The sequence below is a fragment of the Nothoprocta perdicaria genome, unplaced genomic scaffold, assembly GCF_003342845.1.
Source record: "Nothoprocta perdicaria isolate Ctin4 unplaced genomic scaffold, notPer1 scaffold_36, whole genome shotgun sequence".
Lineage (NCBI taxonomy): Eukaryota > Metazoa > Chordata > Aves > Tinamiformes > Tinamidae > Nothoprocta > Nothoprocta perdicaria.
The window spans coordinates 2,286,560-2,306,531 of NW_020455599.1; the positions used below are offsets into that span (position 1 = coordinate 2,286,560).

General features: G+C 37.5%; 1 protein-coding gene across 1 annotated transcript in view; it reads right to left on the reverse strand.

Moving 5' to 3' along the window:
• The window catches only part of SYNE1 (spectrin repeat containing nuclear envelope protein 1), a 224,829-nt gene that overhangs the window by 133,027 nt on the left and 71,830 nt on the right, over positions 1–19,972 (reverse strand). Inside the window, exons 42-54 of the mRNA XM_026044390.1 lie at positions 18,743–18,901; positions 17,524–17,706; positions 15,013–15,114; positions 13,087–13,290; positions 11,864–12,071; positions 11,018–11,130; positions 10,243–10,448; positions 9,027–9,182; positions 7,525–7,816; positions 6,192–6,364; positions 5,202–5,511; positions 2,579–2,743; positions 833–1,189 (exon numbers count right to left, since the gene is read on the reverse strand). Of these exons, the coding sequence (XP_025900175.1) occupies positions 833–1,189; positions 2,579–2,743; positions 5,202–5,511; positions 6,192–6,364; positions 7,525–7,816; positions 9,027–9,182; positions 10,243–10,448; positions 11,018–11,130; positions 11,864–12,071; positions 13,087–13,290; positions 15,013–15,114; positions 17,524–17,706; positions 18,743–18,901 (2,628 nt within the window). The remainder of the gene's footprint in view (positions 1–832; positions 1,190–2,578; positions 2,744–5,201; positions 5,512–6,191; positions 6,365–7,524; positions 7,817–9,026; positions 9,183–10,242; positions 10,449–11,017; positions 11,131–11,863; positions 12,072–13,086; positions 13,291–15,012; positions 15,115–17,523; positions 17,707–18,742; positions 18,902–19,972) is intronic.

Below are 19,972 nucleotides of genomic sequence, written 5' to 3' on the forward strand. Positions count from 1 at the left end.
TTTTGGAGTGGAGTGGAGAAGTCAATGAGGAGCAATCACATCCCTTTCATACTTTACTGAAACTACTTTTTTGCAACAACGCCCTGAGAGAGAGATAGACTGTATCTTTTCTGGGACTCTGAATAGTAACAAGGGAAATAGAAACATACATTTGTATAGTTAGTGTGCAAGTTACATCACTGGTTGGGAATATATATACATAAATAAATAAGCATGTGCATATATATGTACGTATGCTCAGGAGACACGCACATGGAAGTTTTGCTAGAAGACAGGAAGGGGAACTGCCTCCCTGCTTCCCTAAATTCTACTGCATTATTGAGCAAACCACAAGGACTAAGGCAAATCCAGCAGCTCCGAGGGTCATTCATGTAACAAGAAATGACAAGAATGTGACAAGATCTTAACATGCATGATGTGAAGGACACTTCAAGAAATTGGAAGAATAAGGTCAGTATGTGCATGGTGAATTACAGGAAAAGAAATTACTCCAGCTGCTACTTAGCTTTAGAAAAAGCTCCAAGTCAGCTCCTCTGTCAGCTCCTTCATTTTTTCTTCAGAGACAAGCTCTGCTTTTAATACCTCTGCTCTGGGTAGCATTTCCTAACCCTTGTAGAGCCCAAGGAGAGAAATGTCTTCTACAAACAGTGCTTGCTATGATTACAGATATAAAAAAAAAAATCCGCACAGTTGTAATTCCATACACATATTTTTGTAAGTAAATCTGATTATTTTCCTACTTTGCCTATGCCTGCTTAGCACAACTGTTTTTGCCCATGGTAGCAGTACGTTTACAACCAGGAAGGTGCAATAAGGAGAGCCGGGGCCTTACTTTTTCCCGGTGCCAGCACTCCACGAGCTCGGCGTCCGTGTGCCGGCCATCCAGGGGAGCCAGGCGCTGCGACCAGGAGGCCAGCAGCGCGCCGAACTGCTCCAGGGCCTTTTCCAGCTGGGCGACCTGGGCGGCGAACTCCCGCTCGGAGAGGGCCCTCTGGCCGAGCACCTCCTCCAGGCTGCGGCGCGTTTGGAAGGCGCTCTCTTCCCACTGCTTCCAGTCCGACTGCAGGGCCTGCATCTCCGCCGCCAGGAGCTGGCGGCCGCCGGCAGCCGTGCCGCGCTCGGCCGCGGGAGCCAGCGTTTCCACTCGGCTGAGGCGGCCCGCGCCGACCGGGCGGGAATCTAGCAGCTCCTGCAAGGGAATATTGCCATGGAAACGCGGCAGGCCGGGAGCCGATGCGCGTGGGGCCGCGGCCGGGGCGGCTGCAGCCCCAGGGAGCCGTTCCAGCACAGACGCTCGCAGGATACCCACGTTGCGGAACGGAACGGGAAAGCCTAGGGAGAGGGCAGAGTACAGGGAAACCGGATCGAGAGAGAGTGCCTGCTTTCAATCAGATCGAGAGCAAGCTGAAAGCAGCGTGCTGGCTGCAAACTTCCACAGGGCTGGGAGAGAAAGAACTTCCTTTAGATACTAAAATACTGTTAGGTTAAGATGGGGAAAAGAATGTTGTTCTCATCATTTTTATAAGAAATTCTAGTACATAGCTGATCATAACCGTTTTAAGAACACAACTGTATTGCTCAGGAAAAGTATTTTAGAGCCTACCTCCTGATCTGTGATGTGCCATAATTGGTTGCACATGTTCTTTTTTTTTTTTTTTTAAATGAATTCTTTCTACAGTGTCTTATTTCAGGCTTGCACATATTACAAAGAAATTTGGGGAGTTTTCAGTGCAAGAAGTTGTAGAATATAAATACCATCTTAACCACTGCATTCCAAAGTATTTATTTTCTCATTAGTCCTATATGCTAGAAAGTAGTATCTTCTCACTTCCTCACTCAAAACATGGGGAGCTTAAATACAGAGGAGACTAAAACTTGTCCACGAGTATACAAGAAATCTGGAGTTCGAATTACAAGTATCCTGAACCCTCATCTAGTAGTCTGTTCCCTGGCCCTCTCTCTCATGTTTAGGAGCAGTATGAAAACCTGGCACAAGTGCAAACATCAGTCAAGCACAACCAAAGCTTAAGATCTATATTAATGCTGCATTCAGATGCTCAAAATGCCTAGGGACAGATGGACCCATGCAAATGGAATGCTAAGGAAGCAACCCTATAGATTTCTATACAGGGAGGTAATCTAAATATTTTTACTGTGTTAGAGGACAACAATCCACATACTGCTTCATGCATCTCGATTTCATGCAAACTAGAAAAGGTTGTTTCTGGCTTTGACTCAGACAGCCCCACCAAACGGAGAAAGCATACTTGGGGAAGAAGGTAAAGCAGTATTCATTAACCAGCTAAGCCCCATTCCTCTGTGAAGCTACCGGGCTCCCGCTCTTCCAAATTATTTTAATGTGTGCCAGTAGCTAGCTTAGGTCCAACTTCCAATTGCACTTATGCTCTATCAGTTTGATATGGGAAGGGAAGAGAAATTGCTCAGAAAGCTTATTTTCAGCCTACTGAAGTGACATAACCATTTTGAATACACAAAGATCAACAACCCACAACATTCTGTCCCTTATAGAATGGGTTCTGAATGGCTGACGAAGCCACAAAATGCTAACTTTCCTTACATTGATTTTGGTCATTTTTCTCTGTATGGCAGATGTATCTCCAGATGCATCTGACCAGCGGTGCAGCTCTTCTTTCGCAGAATGGAGCCAGTCTGTGAATTCATGCACAGCATCAAGGTACAGCAAATGATCCTTCACAATGTCTTCCACTTTCCTCATTTTCTCCTGTTAGTCAGATGGAAAACAGTCCATTAAAATCAGCAAATGATGTTCTGGATTCTGTCCAGACTTCAAACACACAGAGATAGAGAGAGTTGGTGTGACTCCATAGTAGTACCCTTCTGAAAGCTGAACAAAACGCACTGCTGAATGCTGAGCTGTACCATTGCTGAATGCTCACAGCAAAAGAACACAGGACCACACTGCACAAGGCTAAGTTTAGGTTGGTCTGAACAGGTGTGGTCTACTTGAGCAAAGCAAGAATAAGCCTCTCCAAAATGCACGCAAAAAGTGTCCTTTACAACATCCTTTAACAAGAAATATATTCTGCAAAGCTGCAGCTGTGCAGCTCTGGCATGCTTTTCCCAATATCCCTTGGAGGTGGATCGCGGGGAGCAGTTTGCTGGCCAAAACAAAGTGGTTATTTAGAAGCATCAAGTCTCTACAAATGCTAAAGAGTCACAGTGATGGTTCATACAAGCCCACAAAGAAGCAACGCAAACCACAGAAAGTCCTTATGGAGCTCCCTTCATGACAGACACTACATCAGCAATGTTTGCTGTCCCCAGCCACCTGCCCTATGAAGGGTGCTTTCACTGAGGCACAAACAACAGCTGCATGGCTCCATCCCAGTGTATTAACATGACTTGAAAGTGTTTGCCATAACACAAGGAAGTGAAAATAAGAAATTCAAGAGCTGTAGCTCTTGAATATATATCTTGTAGATGTACAGAGCATCCCATGCTCTATAGTTTCAGGGATGTATCTAGAGAGAAGTTGGAGAATATCTATCTTCTCTATCTTCTATCTCAAAAAGACATAAATGACTACTACTGCATATTTTTCCTCCTTTGATACTCTTGCCTACATACATGTATGTGTGTGCTTTTATATATATATATGTTGCTTTAGATTGTTCTCTCTTACAGGCATCGCTTTACATTTATTTACACTGAAGATCATCTACTACTTCTTTGTAGTACTCATTCAATCATTCACTCATTCAGTGTGTTGACATTCCTCCCGGAATTTGTGTCATTGGACTCAGGAGAGCATTTTATCCTCTAAAAGATTTCATCCTGTACTCCCTTCTCCAAGTCATTAACAATGAGTCTGAACAAAATTAATTCTAATACTGCTTTTTGGAGGTCCCTATTATTGACTCCTTTCCATTCTGAAGAACAACAAGCCATTGCTTCCTGTTCTTCAATCAATCTTTAGTGCATTAATGGACCCTTCTTTCAATCTTGTGATAATATTTCTTAAAGCTTCTTAAGTTTCTTTAATAGTCTTTTTTGTGGAACCTTACAAAGAGCTGTTTGAAAATCCTAGTATATTATGTCCACTTTGTCCCCTTCATTATGTGCTTAGTGACACCCTCATAGAACTCCAACAGATTAGTTTGGTAAGGTTTTCTGTTACAGAAGCTGTACCTTCTCAGCATCTGTATTTATCCAATATTGGGTTTTATTGTAGATTATTGCAGTAATTGTGACTTAAGCATTCCTCCAGAGTTCTCAGATGGATGCCGTCTGGTGAATGCCAGCTGGTGACTTACTGACTTCTAAATTAACTGTTTCACAGAATGGTTGAGGTTGGAAGGGACCTTTGGAGATCATTTTGCCAAACCCCCCGCACAGGGACACCTATAGCACATGGCACAAGGTCACACCCAGGTGCGTTTTAAATATTTTCAGAGGAGATTCCACAACCTCTCTAGGTAACCTGCATGGCAAACTGCTTTGTCTAAGACTTTCTGTATATTCACATCAAACTAATTTAGCTTCTTTGATACGCTTCCTGTAAAGAGAATGTCAGGTCTGTGAAGCTCGTCATCATCTTCAGTGGATGGATCATCTCCATCTACAGATGGAGACTGTACTTCAGAACTAGTGTCACTGTCATGATCTGACTGGCAGATCTCTGTGGATTAATTTGTATTTTTGCTTAGAAACTGAGCAGATCACCGATACAACATGTACAGTGCTTAATGACTTTGAAAACCACAAACTATGGCAGTATATATTTCCAGTAATAAGTTTACTCTCCCTGATATATGTATTGGGCTCAGTGATGCATTTTATTTTTCTCTGTGTAAAAAACAATAACAATAATAATAATAATAATAATAAACGCTAGAAATGAATGAAAATGAATCTTGAAGGAACATTACAGTATGTATCAAGCTAGGAATAAAATATATGCCCTTCTCTTTTCAAAAATCGTAAGTATAACAATAATTCCAATTCTTAATCTTTTCTTATATTCTCATGAATGTTAATAAACTGCATTTTCCTTTTTTTGTTAGACTCCATTATAAGAAATATAAGAAAAAAGACTATTGGCAACACAAACATTCCTTTATCCACAGTAAAAACATGAAAATCAAAATTACTGCCTTTTACAAAGACGAGTGTCTAAGAGTTTTAGTTATTTGAAATAGGAGTGTTTGCTTTCATCTTACCTTGGCCACAGTTGTGATGTCGTTAAAGTGTGTTTTTAGTTCTTCTTGAGCTGCTTCTCCAAATGAATCATCCTCGGTTTTTCCATAGAGTTCCATAGCTTTTTCTATGAGCTGATGCAAATCACCAGAGTGATCCTCTATCTCAGAAACAACAGCTTGGAAGTGGTCCAGTTGAGCAAACTTCTCTTTCAGACTGATCTGTGGTTCTACAGGATGTTCTGCTTTGTGATTCAGTTTCTCTAGCCACTGCTCCAGCTGGTTCTTCCTTTCCAGATATTCATTCCACTGGCTAATCACCAACTCCAGACAGCTTACATTAAAAGCAAATATACAGTACAGATGAGAAATTTTGAAAGGAAGGAAAAAAAAAAAAAAAAAGAAAGCACACTTGTACCTTGATTCATATTCTCTGTATCTAGGTATGATACATTTAGAAATGCTTTTTCCCTCCATCTTACTTTTACTTTTTCCATCTAAGTCCATGCTATTCTAGATTTCTACTCTTTCGACTATTACATATAGCCCAATACAACTGTACAAATACAAAATAAAAATAAAATACAAATGATTACTCAAGTTCTTAATGTAATAAATTCTCAGTCAAAAAATGTAGAGTGGCCTAGAAAATTATTGGAAATTAAGAAATATTCTAGCAATCTTGGAATCAATTATATGTTGCCTGTTTCCAACCTTTAATAAATGTAATCTTCTTTTATCTCTCTCTCTTCTATCAGATCTCCATATTTCTCTGGGACTTATGTTAAGGTATGTAATTCTGATTTCTTTACATTGTATATAACAGTGCTGGTTTTCATCCAAAATGCAGTAGCTACCCAATCTAAACTGCATTCTGTGACAAAAAGTGGGTAAAGTTTCGCTGAAAAGTTAAAGCCTATCCATCATAATTTTTCACATATAATTCTATCATAATTTTGACAACAATGGGATATTACTGGCAGGGTCCGAACTTTGTTTTCCAAGGAGTTTTACCTCTGCCAGTTCACTGAGGTGTTGATTATGTCATTCCAAACATCCTTCAGTGTTTGCAGCTGGGTTTGTATCACCTTTTGCCCCTCCTCATTGCTGCTTCTAAGTGCCTGTTCTCCCTTGCCAATGGCCATGTTCAGCTTAACCTCTCCATCACCTTTGAGTAACAGGATCTCCTGTGAGGCAAAAAAAAAAAAAAAAAAGAAAGAAAAAAAAAGTAAAGTTATGGCAGGTAAAGGAGATGTTTTCAACAGGGGACGCAATTTTTAATGAACTCATTTACCACTTGAAAACCATGCAAAACATAAATTCCTAGGTACCCTTCCTTACAAGTGCCTGTCCCTTGCTATGTGCTAGTGATGCAAAAACTATGGTCACAGCCATGCAGATATTTCATTTTATCACACTGAAATGCTGACCACAATGCAGCAAATAACAAAAAGGTCAAGCACTGCACAGAAAATCTGCACCACACAGACAGAGGAAATCTCAAGAGAGCTCAGAGCAGGATCACCTACACTTGTGTCTTTCGTAATAAACGTTTAACCCATTGTCAAAACCTGTGAGAAATATGTAATAGACAATTCACATGAACTATTCCAAAGCTTCCCTACCACTACGGTTTTTGGGTTTATATGGTTTATGAAACCATATTTTCCTATCAGCTATTTCTCAGTAAGTGTAGTGCCTTGAACCTTGCACTCTCCATACCCCGTTAAATACCATACAATCATAGAATTATTATGGTTGGAAAAGACTTTCAAGACCATGGAGCCCAACCATAAACCCATCACCACCATGGCTGCTAAATCATGTCCCTAAGTGCCTCATGTACACATTTCTTGAGCAGTCCCCGGGATGGTGACTCCACCACTTCCCTGAGCCGCTTGTTCCAGTGCTTCACCACTCTTTCAGTGCAGATTTTTTCCCTAATATTTAACCTGAATCTCCTCTGGTGCATCTTGAGTCCATTTCCTTTTGTTCTATCAGTAGTTATGGAGAAGAGGCCAACCCCCACCTCACTACAACCTCCTTTCAAGCAGTTGTAGAGAGCAATAACGTCTCTCCTGAGCCTCCTCTTCTCCAGACTAAATAACCCCAGCTCCCTCAGCCGCTCCTCATAAGGTCTGTTCTCCAGACCCTTCACCAGTGTTATCGTCCTTCTTTGGACACACTCATACCATATCTCTCAACTTCTCAAGGTCACTTTATATTCTAATCCTACAATTCTACTCCTTTTATAACCATGGGAAGAAAGAAATATGAAAATATTTCTTTTCCTAAAGTGTGATCCTCATCCAATATTAGTCTTGACACAGTATCTTTAGCTCTTTACCTGAATTTGCATCAGTCGTCTCTCTAGTATGGCTTTGCTGCCAACAGTGCTCTTTGATGATGCCAGTTTATCTTGAACATCTTTCACCCATGACCACATGCTCTGCAGTGCCTCCTCCAAAGCAAGATGCTCCTGGAGTGCAATCTGACATGTTCGCAGTTTATCCTTGACAGTTTTGACCATGTTTTGGTAACTGGTGAGATGCTGAGAAGCCAGGCGCACTTCTCTCCCTGCACCGTGCCCTCCTTCATTTAAAGCCTGGGCCATTTGGGAAAGTTTATCAAAAGACTCTCTGAAAAAAAAAAAAAAATGGAGAGTAAAAATCCATTTCATAAAGTATTGTTAGAGTAGCTATTTGAGGTTATGAATGCTGCTGAGATAATCACCTATTCCACCAGTGATAGACTTCAAAGCTAATGGAAAAGTTATCTGGAAGACTCTAATGGGAAATAAAGCAATATGCATCAATGAATAGCTCTCCTGATGTATCATACCATTTCTCCTATACTTTGGAGCTCTAAACAATCACCCTAAACTCTTCATGCTGCACATTTAAATTAAAATTAAATTGCATTTTCTTTCAGGATGTCAAATTTTCTAGTTTTATATGAGCTGCTACCATTTTGTAACTGTCAAAGACTCTGTGCAGTTATTTTATAGTCCTTGAAAGGTAGGAAAGATGATGGAAAGGTCAGACCATTTGTCCAGGATTAGACACTGAGTATAGGATTCTGAAAAAGGTTCAGCAAAAGGTATCATAACTCCAGCCTTTTACAGCCTGAGTTAATCTGAAGTCTGAGTTAATCTCAAATCATGGGCCCACCCATCCTGCTCCCTCCAGATTACAGGGAATTTACCCCAGACCAAACTGTCTCGCATTAGTCTCAGGGGGATAGGAAGGGGCAGAGTATTTTCTTTCAGCAGGCTCTGAGGCTTGAAAAACAGAATACTATTTTTGTTCTGTCTTCACTAACCTAATAAAAATAAAAGAATTTGAAAACCACAGTGTTCCATAAAAAAGCAGTTACTTCATCTTCCATGGTTAAGCCTGAATTCTAGAAAGATTTCACACAGCTATGTGGCTGTTATTTGGGCTCTTTACGTTCAGTCAGGTTTACATAAAAGTGGGTCCTGCCAATCTCATTGCATCCAAATCCACAGGACAAAAAGAGAAAACAATAAGGAAAAGAAAATAGATAGGTGTCATTGTGGTATTATTTCTTATTAGATACATCTTTAGATATAATATGATACTTCACAGGTTTCAATTATGAATGAAGTAAAATAAGCTTTTCTTAATGAAAAGTAAGAAACTGGATCTGACTTCAATTCAAAGCTGCTTAAAACTAGAAGTATCTGCACTCAGCTTCCTTTCACAGTGTGTGTTCCAACACCTCTATCTATCTTTTCAAAACACTTTCTACTCAAGCAGTTTAGTTTGTTGCTTTATAAGATTAAAAAGAAAAAAAGTGATCTTTTTTAGGAAATGCATTTCATACTACCTTGAAGTCAGCAACTCTTCCAGGAACTTTTCCACTTTCTGCACCTCATTTTTCTTCTCTGGAATAAGCTGTTTGTGCTCTCCTAATGCTTCTGTGCTTATTCTTTCTTCCATTTCATGTATCCACAGGCTGAGTTTCTTGTGCTGATTCTCAAAACTACAGAACAGATAAGTATTTCCTTAAAAATATTTCCCAGGTGGAACAAACTTAGTAAGAAGATCATCCACAAGAACAGGAATATCACTTTAATGCCTAGTGAATGAGAGTTGTACACAAAGCATAATTCTGTAATGACTACTAATCTAAAAATATTCAGCAACTCTCTAAAAATGTTCAGGAAAATCATGGGAACTGCAGGGGGAAAGAACCCTCCAAAATTTAAAGTGGCAGTACTTTTATTTATTAGTATATTCAGTAAAGACAGACTGGATGAAAGATCTTTCTAAATGCTTTTAAAGACTTAAGCTAAGGTTAAAAAAAAATCCATAAATGGGTAGAATGGAGCTTTTACTCAATACTGACATACACAAAAATTGTATAGGCACTTGAAGTGTTGTGCAGTCTACTTTTCTGGCAGAATGTAATTGGAATCTGAAGTGCTCAAAACTCAGCAAACCAGGCTCTGGCTTTAAACTTCTATATTTACAAACCTTTCGCTTAGACAAAGACAGACCAAAAGTTTCCTTCTTGTCTTGCTGTTTTTCTGTTATTACAACAATAACTTTAAATTAGAAACCGTTTTAAACATAATTATGGCTAAATTTGAACCACCATAATCACCTCCCAAATAAATTCAGAGTTACATTCTATTCTCTCCTTAAGAGGTATTTCTATCTAGAAAGGGACAGAAGACAGTGTTGTGTGAAAAGCACACTATCTTCAAAGCCTAGGGCAGAATATGAAAAGGATACCTTTTCATCACACATTTTCACACCCCTTTATACCATGAACCTTACTGCTGACTGGGGATCACATCAGATACACAAACGTTCCACATACGAGTTCCCAATCTTCCATACTTCGAGCAAATCAATACCCTCAGATCAAAACCTCTTGCTTTTTTTTTTTTAAGTGAAGACCTCTTTTCTTAAATGACTTCAAAGCAGGAAGAAAACAGGACTGAAATAAATAACTCAAAACCACTTCAAATTGTGTCTTGAATTTCCACAACCTAAAGATTTCATTCTGCCTATCTGAGACTCCTTGCATTACTCACCTTCCCAGATCTGAGGCACACGCTTCCAGGGCTTGCTTATCTTTCACACACTGGTTGAGGAATTCCTGGAAGCTATGGGTGGACTTTTCTATTTGCTCCTGGATGTGGCTCACAGCTGCTTTTGGTAAACAAGCATACAAATTTTCTCCTTCCTTACAGGCAGCTTCTAATTTGTTCTGTCCCTCACTTACAGAATCTAGCACCACCTGTGTGAGGAATGAATACAGTTTCAACATGAAAGATCTGATAGCTAAAAATAAGCACTGTTTCTACCAGAAGCATCCAAATTTCTCCAGCCATGTCTAGTTAAAGAACAAGTTCAAAGCAGATCTTTTAAATAAAATTGTATTAAACAGCTTTAAGATTTTCGGAGTTGAATTCCTATCTGGTACAAAGACAGCAGTTTCAATAGATGGACTAGGATCTGATCCGGTTGTGCTCTGCTCTAGTAGAAAATGACTCACATAAGCTTTGACATTAGTGTTAATCTACAGGACAGAATAGTGTAAGAAACAATAGGAAGAGGAAGGGAAGATAAAGAAGAGAAAAAAATATAAAAGATTAAACACTAGAAACAAGACTAGTTTAGTTATACATACACCTTCCAGAAATTACAGTTTGATCTGAATGGCAAATCTGAATGAACTGGTTTCCCTGTACCTCTTCTACAGTATCTATTGCTGAGTTGAACAAAGCTTATTTATCTGCTAAAAAAAATAGTTATAAGCATTTCCATATACTAGATACATATAGGTAAAATAGCTATTAACTATACCTGCAAATCATGCAGTTTTGCCTCTATCACTTTGCTGTCTCCAGATCTGTCAGATGATTCTTTTACTGAAGTCTTCACACCAGAAAACCATTCTTGGAATTCTTGCATAGAGCCTTATTTAATAAGAAAAGTGCAGAGAAGAGAATATTGTTTCAAGAAGCAGCATTATCAGCAATAATGTACATGTGCCTCCACACTTCACAAGTCTTTCATAAATAAGTCTGCAAATGCTACAAGGATGAGTCTTACTTCCTTCTATGACCCTAGGACTAATTTCATAATATGTTAGATGTTTCCAGTACAAACATATAAATGTGAGAAGTCACACTAAGTTGCCCTTTAGAGTTAATGAGAAAGACAGGCATTTCAGGCTGTGATTTATCTGGCCCAATTTAATGCTGGATAAATATCTCTTTTAAGATTAAATAAATGTCTACTTCTCCCTACCAATTAACAAGTGAGCCCAGGAATTAGCTCCGATGTAGACATTAGAAACATGTTCATTTGATTAAATCCCTCTCAGAATGGGAAATACATGAAGTATGTAATACTTCCACAAAGAAGGGGAAATATATGAGAATGTGAAGAAGCAACAGATAAATTGAAGAAAGGCAGAACTTCAGTTAGAGTGTTAAATGTTTAAAGATGAATTTTGTGTTTTGCAAAACACATTGTTTTGCAGCAGATATGAAGTGAACACTTGGTAACAGGACTCTCTGAAAGTCAAATACAAAAATAAAGTTGTAACTGCAAGTGACATCACTGGAAACACTGGCAGGCTGCTTTTTGGCAAAATGATTCATGGCTGCGGGCTAACGGCTCATATTAACAAGCCTGAAGACTCACTGAGAAAGTGTTTTTCCAAGGACTCCTGCATGCTGGCTTGTGTCCTGGAACAGAGCTGATTCACAGCTTCATACTTCTTTAATAATGAAGTGACACTGCCACCAAGAGTCTCCAGCTCCACAGAGTGGTACTTGCGACACAGGCTGTTGAGGTTCTCCCGCGTTGAGTCAATACTGTTCTGTTGAAGCTGAAGGTCTCTTTGCGTCTCCTGAGAATGCAGTTACAGCACAAATACTACATTTCTGAAGAAACAAGAGAAACATTTCTTTTCTTTAAGATTCCTACCCTTCCCACATGCTCCTTCCTCCTGTGGTACACTGCAAATCCTAGACAGAGGCAACAGGTACTAGATCATGGTTCCCGAGTTTTTCCAGATGAGATAGATCCATGAAACTAAAGAGTCAGAACAGAAAACTGAAATCTTCTTCATGCTTTTGCACTCTATTTTAAAAATAACAATTTTCAAGACATACTGAATACCCTTGCTTATTTTCAGCAAAGTCTAAAAGGACACACGAGATGCACGACACCACTGGTGTTTCTGGGACTTGTGAATGAAAAGGAGCTCTTGTTTGTCTGGAGAAAATATTTATTCCCAAAATACATGTAAATTAGCTAGTACATCAGCACTGGTGTGTTTTTCATGATAAAATAATTTCTACACTCTTTGCCACATCAAGATGTACATAACTATATGCAATCAAGAGAGCACTAGGATAGAGAACAAAAGAATTGTTATATATGAAGACTGATGAAAATTTCTGAAATAGAAAGTTGTGTTAAACTGAGTTCAGTTCAAAGTCTTACTTTTGTGAGTTAAAAAATACACAAAAAGTGCAGGGGGGTGTCTGTGTGAACTGACATGTAAACAAGCATGCTGGAGAAATAACTGAAGAATTCAGCGTAATGAAATGGGTTCTTGTTGCAATAAAGACTGCACTATTCCTTACAATTTTCTAAAATGTGTATATTTAAGTATGAATATGATATATCAGAAATTTTGCTCACTGGTGGAACTTCTTCAAGAAGATGACTATGTTGTTTGCTCATATTCTAAAAGGTAGACAACATATATATTCTTATCATTTTCTCATTTTTTTTCTCATGAAATGAAAATTAACATGAAAGACAATATTTAATTGTTGTTATATATGATTAGCAGAAAGTCTGAAAAAAAACAAATGTCACTACATAATGGTATACTCATCTTTTTGAGCACTGACCTTCACTTTAATTACAGCTTCAGGGTTCATGTTACGGGCACAGCTGAGCAAGGTCTCTTCGACTGTTGTCAACCAGTCTGCCATCTGATTGATAAGCTTCTGTAACTGTGCCTTCTGAGTACTGAAATCTTTCAGTGTCTCTTCTGCTGTCTCTAACATTTCTTTGGCATGTTCCAACTTTTGCCTCAAATCTGATTCTATGAACTAAAAGCAAAACGTAATTTGTTAAACTGTTAAAATGAAGCAATTCTCATTTTAACAAGAGAACTGAAAGTTTATGAAAAAAAAGGAAAGCAGGAAAGTGACAGACAATGATCATTTTGCTCTCTTTTCATCCATAATTATAAATACTCACTTGAATAAAAAATTGAAGCCTTTCAGGATCAAACCTGAGCTCTACAGAAAGTCAAAGAAGTCATACTAACTTCCAAAAAGCCAGACTGCAAACTGATGTGTTATCATCAGCCTCTCAGAAATAAACAGCTGATCTCTTTCTTTTACAACACATCCCATACATATATAACAAGACCTAAATACAACTAATGCTATATAATGAAAGGTTGTTAAGACTTATGGAGTGTTGAGGCTTATAGAATTTATATGTAAGACTGAAACAAATTGAAAACACAAAAAAATACTAGACATTATTCCTTAATCTGTTTAAACAAAACAATATGTGTAATTATAATAGATGTTTGCTGTGTACATTTTACTAATTAAAAGCAGATCCAATCACTCATAATAGGATAGTATCTATAAATGAGCAATTCCTAAGATTTCTCTTAATAAATTAATTCCCTTTTGTTTTCTTAATGTGACCTGATAATACTATAACTGTCTTAAATATATCCAACATGTGCTCAATTATTTTGCGGATTTATGTTTTACTAGGGACTTAAAATTTCTATTTTACATTGATATATTAACTTCAGTTAATTTATTGTAACTGATTTTTCTTTTTATATATCACATTCAATAATTGAAAATGAGTGTGTTGTTTAACAGTTACGTACTGCAAAATAGCACATTCCTAGTTTTCTTCTGTAAGTGGATGGATATCAAATTCATATAAAGCTCTGAAATCTGAAGTTTCTTAGCCTCTCATGTAAAAAGAATAGTGAGAACAGAGGCATCAGCACAGGTTTTTACTATAGGTATAGTAGGTCATACTTTGTGATACTATTTAGTAAAATATCTAAATTGCTAATTTAGGCTTATGTTTGAGTCATGGCATAATCTGGAAAAGGTTTGAGTGTTAGGTCGAGTTCAGCTAAAATTGATCAATGCTTTTGAAAAAAAATATTTAATTGAGATACTTCTCTGCTTGTGTAAATCCCACAGTCAGCTTTTAAAATTTCTGACATATTGGAATTTGATAATATCAGAGAATCATTTCGCATTTGAAACCAAACACACAAAAATATATTTTTGGGTGCTCTGTTCCATATTTTTATGTTCCCTAAAACTTAAAAATATAAGGATCTAGCCAGTCGTAAAAGTTCAACAGGTCAAGGTTTCTGTTTTATTCATTTTTGGTAACCGTTAGTTCAGGGCACTAATTCCGGTCTACTAAAGTCTTCTGTTTCACTACCTCTACATTAGAAGACGTTCAAAGAGGGAAACTCTCTACATATCCACATATGATAGGGCTTAATGCTGTGCAATATTGAGAATACCTGCATCATACCTCATTAGACACCTGGTAAACTGCAATTTTTGAACTTAAAAACAAAAAAAAACCAAAAAGTCTACAACTCTAATCTCCAATTAAAACATCCTTACTTAGAAAAAACAACAGTGACTAAGGAACACAGATAGCAACCATAAGCCATGATCTGTAACAGCAACATATTTATATGAGACAAAGTGTAACAGTTTCTTCTTGGTCATTTGAACCTAGACTGTGATCAACAATGTCCTTTTTACCTGAAGATCTGCAGGAGGCTCTTGACTGTGGGTCAGTTCTTTGAGATCTGAAATTTTTGAACTAAGCAGCTCCAACTTTAGTTCCATGTCCTTGAATTCAGTCTGCAAAAGAAATTTAGTCAACATTTCATACCAAACAACAAAAAGGATTTAGACCTTCAGAGGAATGCTCCATGAAATGGAAAAAAAAAAAAATAAAGAAAATGTAAACTAGGTTTAGCGATTAAAGGCAAACATAATTGTTCTATTAAGTTTTCTTCTCTAAAAATCTTCCATCTCCTTTTCTTTAGTGTATTAGTGTATTAAATTCAGAGATTTCACTCTGCTGCCTTAAAACAATCACACACGTTTTAGCATTTAAAATGCACGAGCAGCTTTAGTTTCTAAAAAGTGGCTGAATAAAAATGAGAATGTCATTGTTTATTTGACTGGAAAAATCCACTGTGGTTGTTAGGTTTCACTTGATGTAATGCAGACTATAATATATGTGTTCTCTGTTTTTTATTACAGGGAAGTGAACTCTTGGAAAAAATTAGACATAGAACTAAATTTTATGCTGAAAAGAGATTTAAAATATAAATGCTGCCCACATGGCTGCTGCTGCTATCATAGAATCCTTAAGGATGGAGAGATCATCGAGTCCAACCCCCCTGCTCACGCAGGGTCACCAACAGCACGTGGCACAGGGCTGCGTCCAAGTGGGTTTTGAAGATCTCCAGAGAAGGAGACTCCACAACCTCTCTGGGCAGCCTGTGCCAGGGCTCTCCTACCCTCAATGCCAAGAAAGATTTCCTTAAGTTCCTGTGGAACTTTTGGTACTTCAGTTTGTTTCCTCTACGTCTATCAGTGGCCACCACTGAAAAGAGGCCGCCCCCCTCCTCCTCACTGCCTCCCTTGAGGTATTTATACACGCTGATCAGGTCCCCCCTCAGCCTTCTCTTCTCCAGGCTGAACAGACCCAGCTCCCTCAGCCTTTGCTCACAGGACAGATGTTCCAGGCCCCTGATCATCCTGGTAGTCCTGCGCTGGACTCTCTCCAGCAGCTCCACATCCCTCTTGTACTGGGGAGCCCAGAACTGGGCACAGAGTTCTGGAGGCGGCCTCACCAGGGCTGAGTAGAGGGGAACAATCACCTCCCTTGACCTATTAAGACCTTGCATTTACTCTAGATATATATGTCTAAGTTATACAGAAATATTTAATTTACAAAAGAAAAAAAATAGTAACAAGATAAAGAAAATAATGATTTTGATATAGTTATTTTGAAATATTAGACATATAATTGGTGCATGTGTCTATACTATTACGCAGACTTCGTTTTCTAGAAAATTCAAACAGATCACTGATTAAAATAGAACCAGAGATTTAAGGATAAAATTGCTGCATTTAATTTCTACACTGACACGGCAGAAGTTCAGGTTCAGAAGTATCCTCAGGGGTCATTTTGCACTAAAGGGATGTGACATCAGCTGAGATGGGATAGAAAGGAACCACTGCTATATCCCACATAATAGATACTGAATACTCCTTTCTATGCTCATCTATTTCTGATTGCTGAAATGGTAGACCTCATGTGCCAGTAAACAGGTTTTCCTCTGTAGCCTGTTTACAAAGGTGGGGCAAAAAATCTATGATGGACTATGTATTTTGTGACTGCAAACATACACAGTCCTCAATATCCTCTGCCGCTATGGCCCTTCTCTGATTTAGGTATATCTGTGGTTCAGGCACTGGCTGGTCCTACGCCAGATTAGTTTTATTATAGATTTATATTGGTGGTCTCATTGCTGTTGTAAACAGAAAGTTCTTAAATACAGTTCTACTCTCAGCAAAAACAAAGATGCTTTAGCACCATTTCACTTTTGATTGTATTGCGTGTATATGTTCACTATGCATCTTCTTACGAGCATTATTTATTTCAAATTTAACAGACTAGGAGTCATTCTGTGTTTGACCTGTTATATATTTTAAGTCAATGGTGGCAGAATTCTTTTCAAGCACTGCTTGTATTTCTAAAATAATGCAACACTACCCGAACAGGTAAGATAAAATGCTAGTGAAACTGCTATAATTCAATATTAAAATCTGCTCTGTACTTCACTCGCCTTTTTTATTGTACTGTCTGAAGGATCCAGCTCCTAAGACAAGATTTGTAAAGACTCTTATTTGTTTTTCTTAACCTTAGCTGAACTTTTCCTTTGGAACAGGATTTGGTCCAATGCTATGCTTTTTGAAATTTATTTTCTTACAGACCAGACTGACATGTATTGCTAGAGCCAAAACACAGGGCTTAGATTCAGTAAGAGTTACATTATTCTTGTTTCTGTCAGAAAAAGTCAGTTTGAACAAAAAGTTTAGAGTTCTGTCAGCTAGCCCTTGGGTTAGTGATATCATTAACTAAGCAGAAGACACAGTGAGCTGCAACAGCATAGTCTTATATTTGTGACTGTTACGCGCAGAGAATTTGGCCTAGAAGATACAGACATTTTTACACTGATTTACAGGTTTTACCTGGAACTCTTTGAGTATGACCTCCATTTTCTGACTATTACTCAATTTGCTGATGCCTTCATTCAGTTCAGAAATGCATTTATTGCACCATCCATCCAGTTCATCTCCAGTTTTCAGTATGTCATCCCACAGAGACACGCTTGCTCTCAACCGGTCTATGTTGTCTTCAATCCTTTCAGACACCTTTTAAAAATGGAAAAAACATCAATACCATTCAGAAATGGCATAGAAATTTCTTTATTTTCAGCTCAATTTTAAGAAAGAATTAGTAATTCTAGCATTAGAAAAATATAGTATATCTAAGTAAAATAAGTTTCCTCTTAGAAATATGTGTACGTTCAAAGCAATAAGAAATTATAATTTCAAATCAATTTCCTGTATCATAAAAATAATAAAATTCCTATGTGACATTTTCTAAAAACCTATACATTTTTGATTGGGAAAGAATTTTTTGTTCAAATAAACTTTATTTTTAAGAACAGTTACTGTTAGCTTTATTAAGTAATATAAGAATTTGCTAATAAATCTGTATATAAACTTGAAAACATAAAACACTAGCTTTTGTGTCATGTTTCTCTGCTGTGTCTTTCTCACTATATCTACATCTTATTATGATCATGATTGAAATTAAAATTTCAATATTTTTAATTTAGCACAATCTATTGATTAATTTATTTAATCCAATTTAATTTACTGAAATAATACTGATGTACATTAGCTAATAATTCAACCCGAAGTTATATATCAAAGTGTGCACTGAGATAATATATACCTGTTATTTTCCTACACTGTTTGTTATAAGACATCTTGATAAATCTAGTAAATTAATGTTATAACTCTGTGCATACAAAACATGTTAAATGTCTACAAACATCACAGAATCACAGAATGGTTGAGGTTGGAAAGGACTTCTAGAGATCACCCAGTCCAACCCCCCTGCTCCAGCAGGGACACTCAGAGCACGGGGCACAGGTCGGCATCCAGGCGGGTTTGGAAGATCTCCAGAGAAGGAGACTCCACAGCCTCCCTGGGCAGCCTGTGCCAGGGCTCTGGCACCCTCACAGTAGAGAAGTTCTTCCTCACATGGAGATCCTTCTGAGATATATTTCAAAGTAAACTCTCCTAAGCCATGGCATTTTAAGACTCTAAGAAAATACTAATACTGCAACGTTTTCTCCTCCTAAAAACTGTATTCAGTGAATAAGCATCAGATTCTTACATCGAGCCATTTGTCCACTGTACAGTTCATATCTGTCTTCACCACAGTGGGGTCACAGTCACGGACTCTTTTCAATTCTGCTAGCAAATGTTTTCCTTTATTGGTGAAAGTATCCAGGTCTTTTTGTTTATCACTCAGATCATTCTTGGCAGCTTCGTGCTGTGAACATAAATATTTATAAATATTTATAAATATTTGTTTGTTTAATGAACCTTGAAGAAAGAAAGAAAAATCCAGTTCTCCAGACACCCATGCCTTGTCCCACAGGATTAACTACATCTGTTAAATCTGTCAGTATGCCATCTAACATTTAACTACATCACAAAACACAGAATAATGGGGATTTTTTTTCCCCACAAATGTCGTAATTAAGGTTTTTCCTCATAATTAAAGCACAAGTGGGAATACTAAATTCTAGATGTACACTGCAAACAAGTGGGCAAAATATTTGCTGTCCTCAGTTCCTTCAGGTCCAGGTATAATTATCATTGAACAGAGCTTGCCAAGGCTCACATTAAAGAAATATATTATATGGAATCTATACATCTTTATACACTGGTATTGCAACTCTAGGGTCTAAAATAAATCTATGCTCTAATTCCCTCTTGATAAATATTTGACATATAATTCTAGTTAAGATGTCTATTAAAAGAACCCTAAAAATATGTATACTTTAGAATGATGGTTACATAATTCTGACTGCTGAATTTTTAATACGAGCTCCATAGACTTTCAAATGAAATTATTCTCCAAATGAATGGAAACAATTTAACTCAGAACATTTATTTTAGGTTGATGGTTTAAGAATAACTTGGACTAATACAGTTAGGAATGTTAAAAATATAATTTAAATGAAATGAGTGGAATGTAGGATCCAACTTCCTTATCTCTTCTCAATAGCCAGTATCAACATTGTATCCCTTTCAATGAAGTAGTCTTAGGCAGCGACAGACATAAAAGGGCGTCAAACTTCAGAAAAAGTGAGATTTGTGTTTGAAGAGACATCAATGTTTTCTTTTTTTCCTATCATAGAGAATAATATTTCAGTGTCAGATTTTTTTTTTTTTCACTGGCTTTTATCCATTCAAAGAAATATCCAATATGGAAGAACACTGAAGTATTTTGATTGGAAATATCTTCTCATATGGTGATAGGAATACATTTTTTAATGATTTTATATATAAAACAGATTTCCATATAGCAAAGTTTTCCATATAAATTAACACTGTA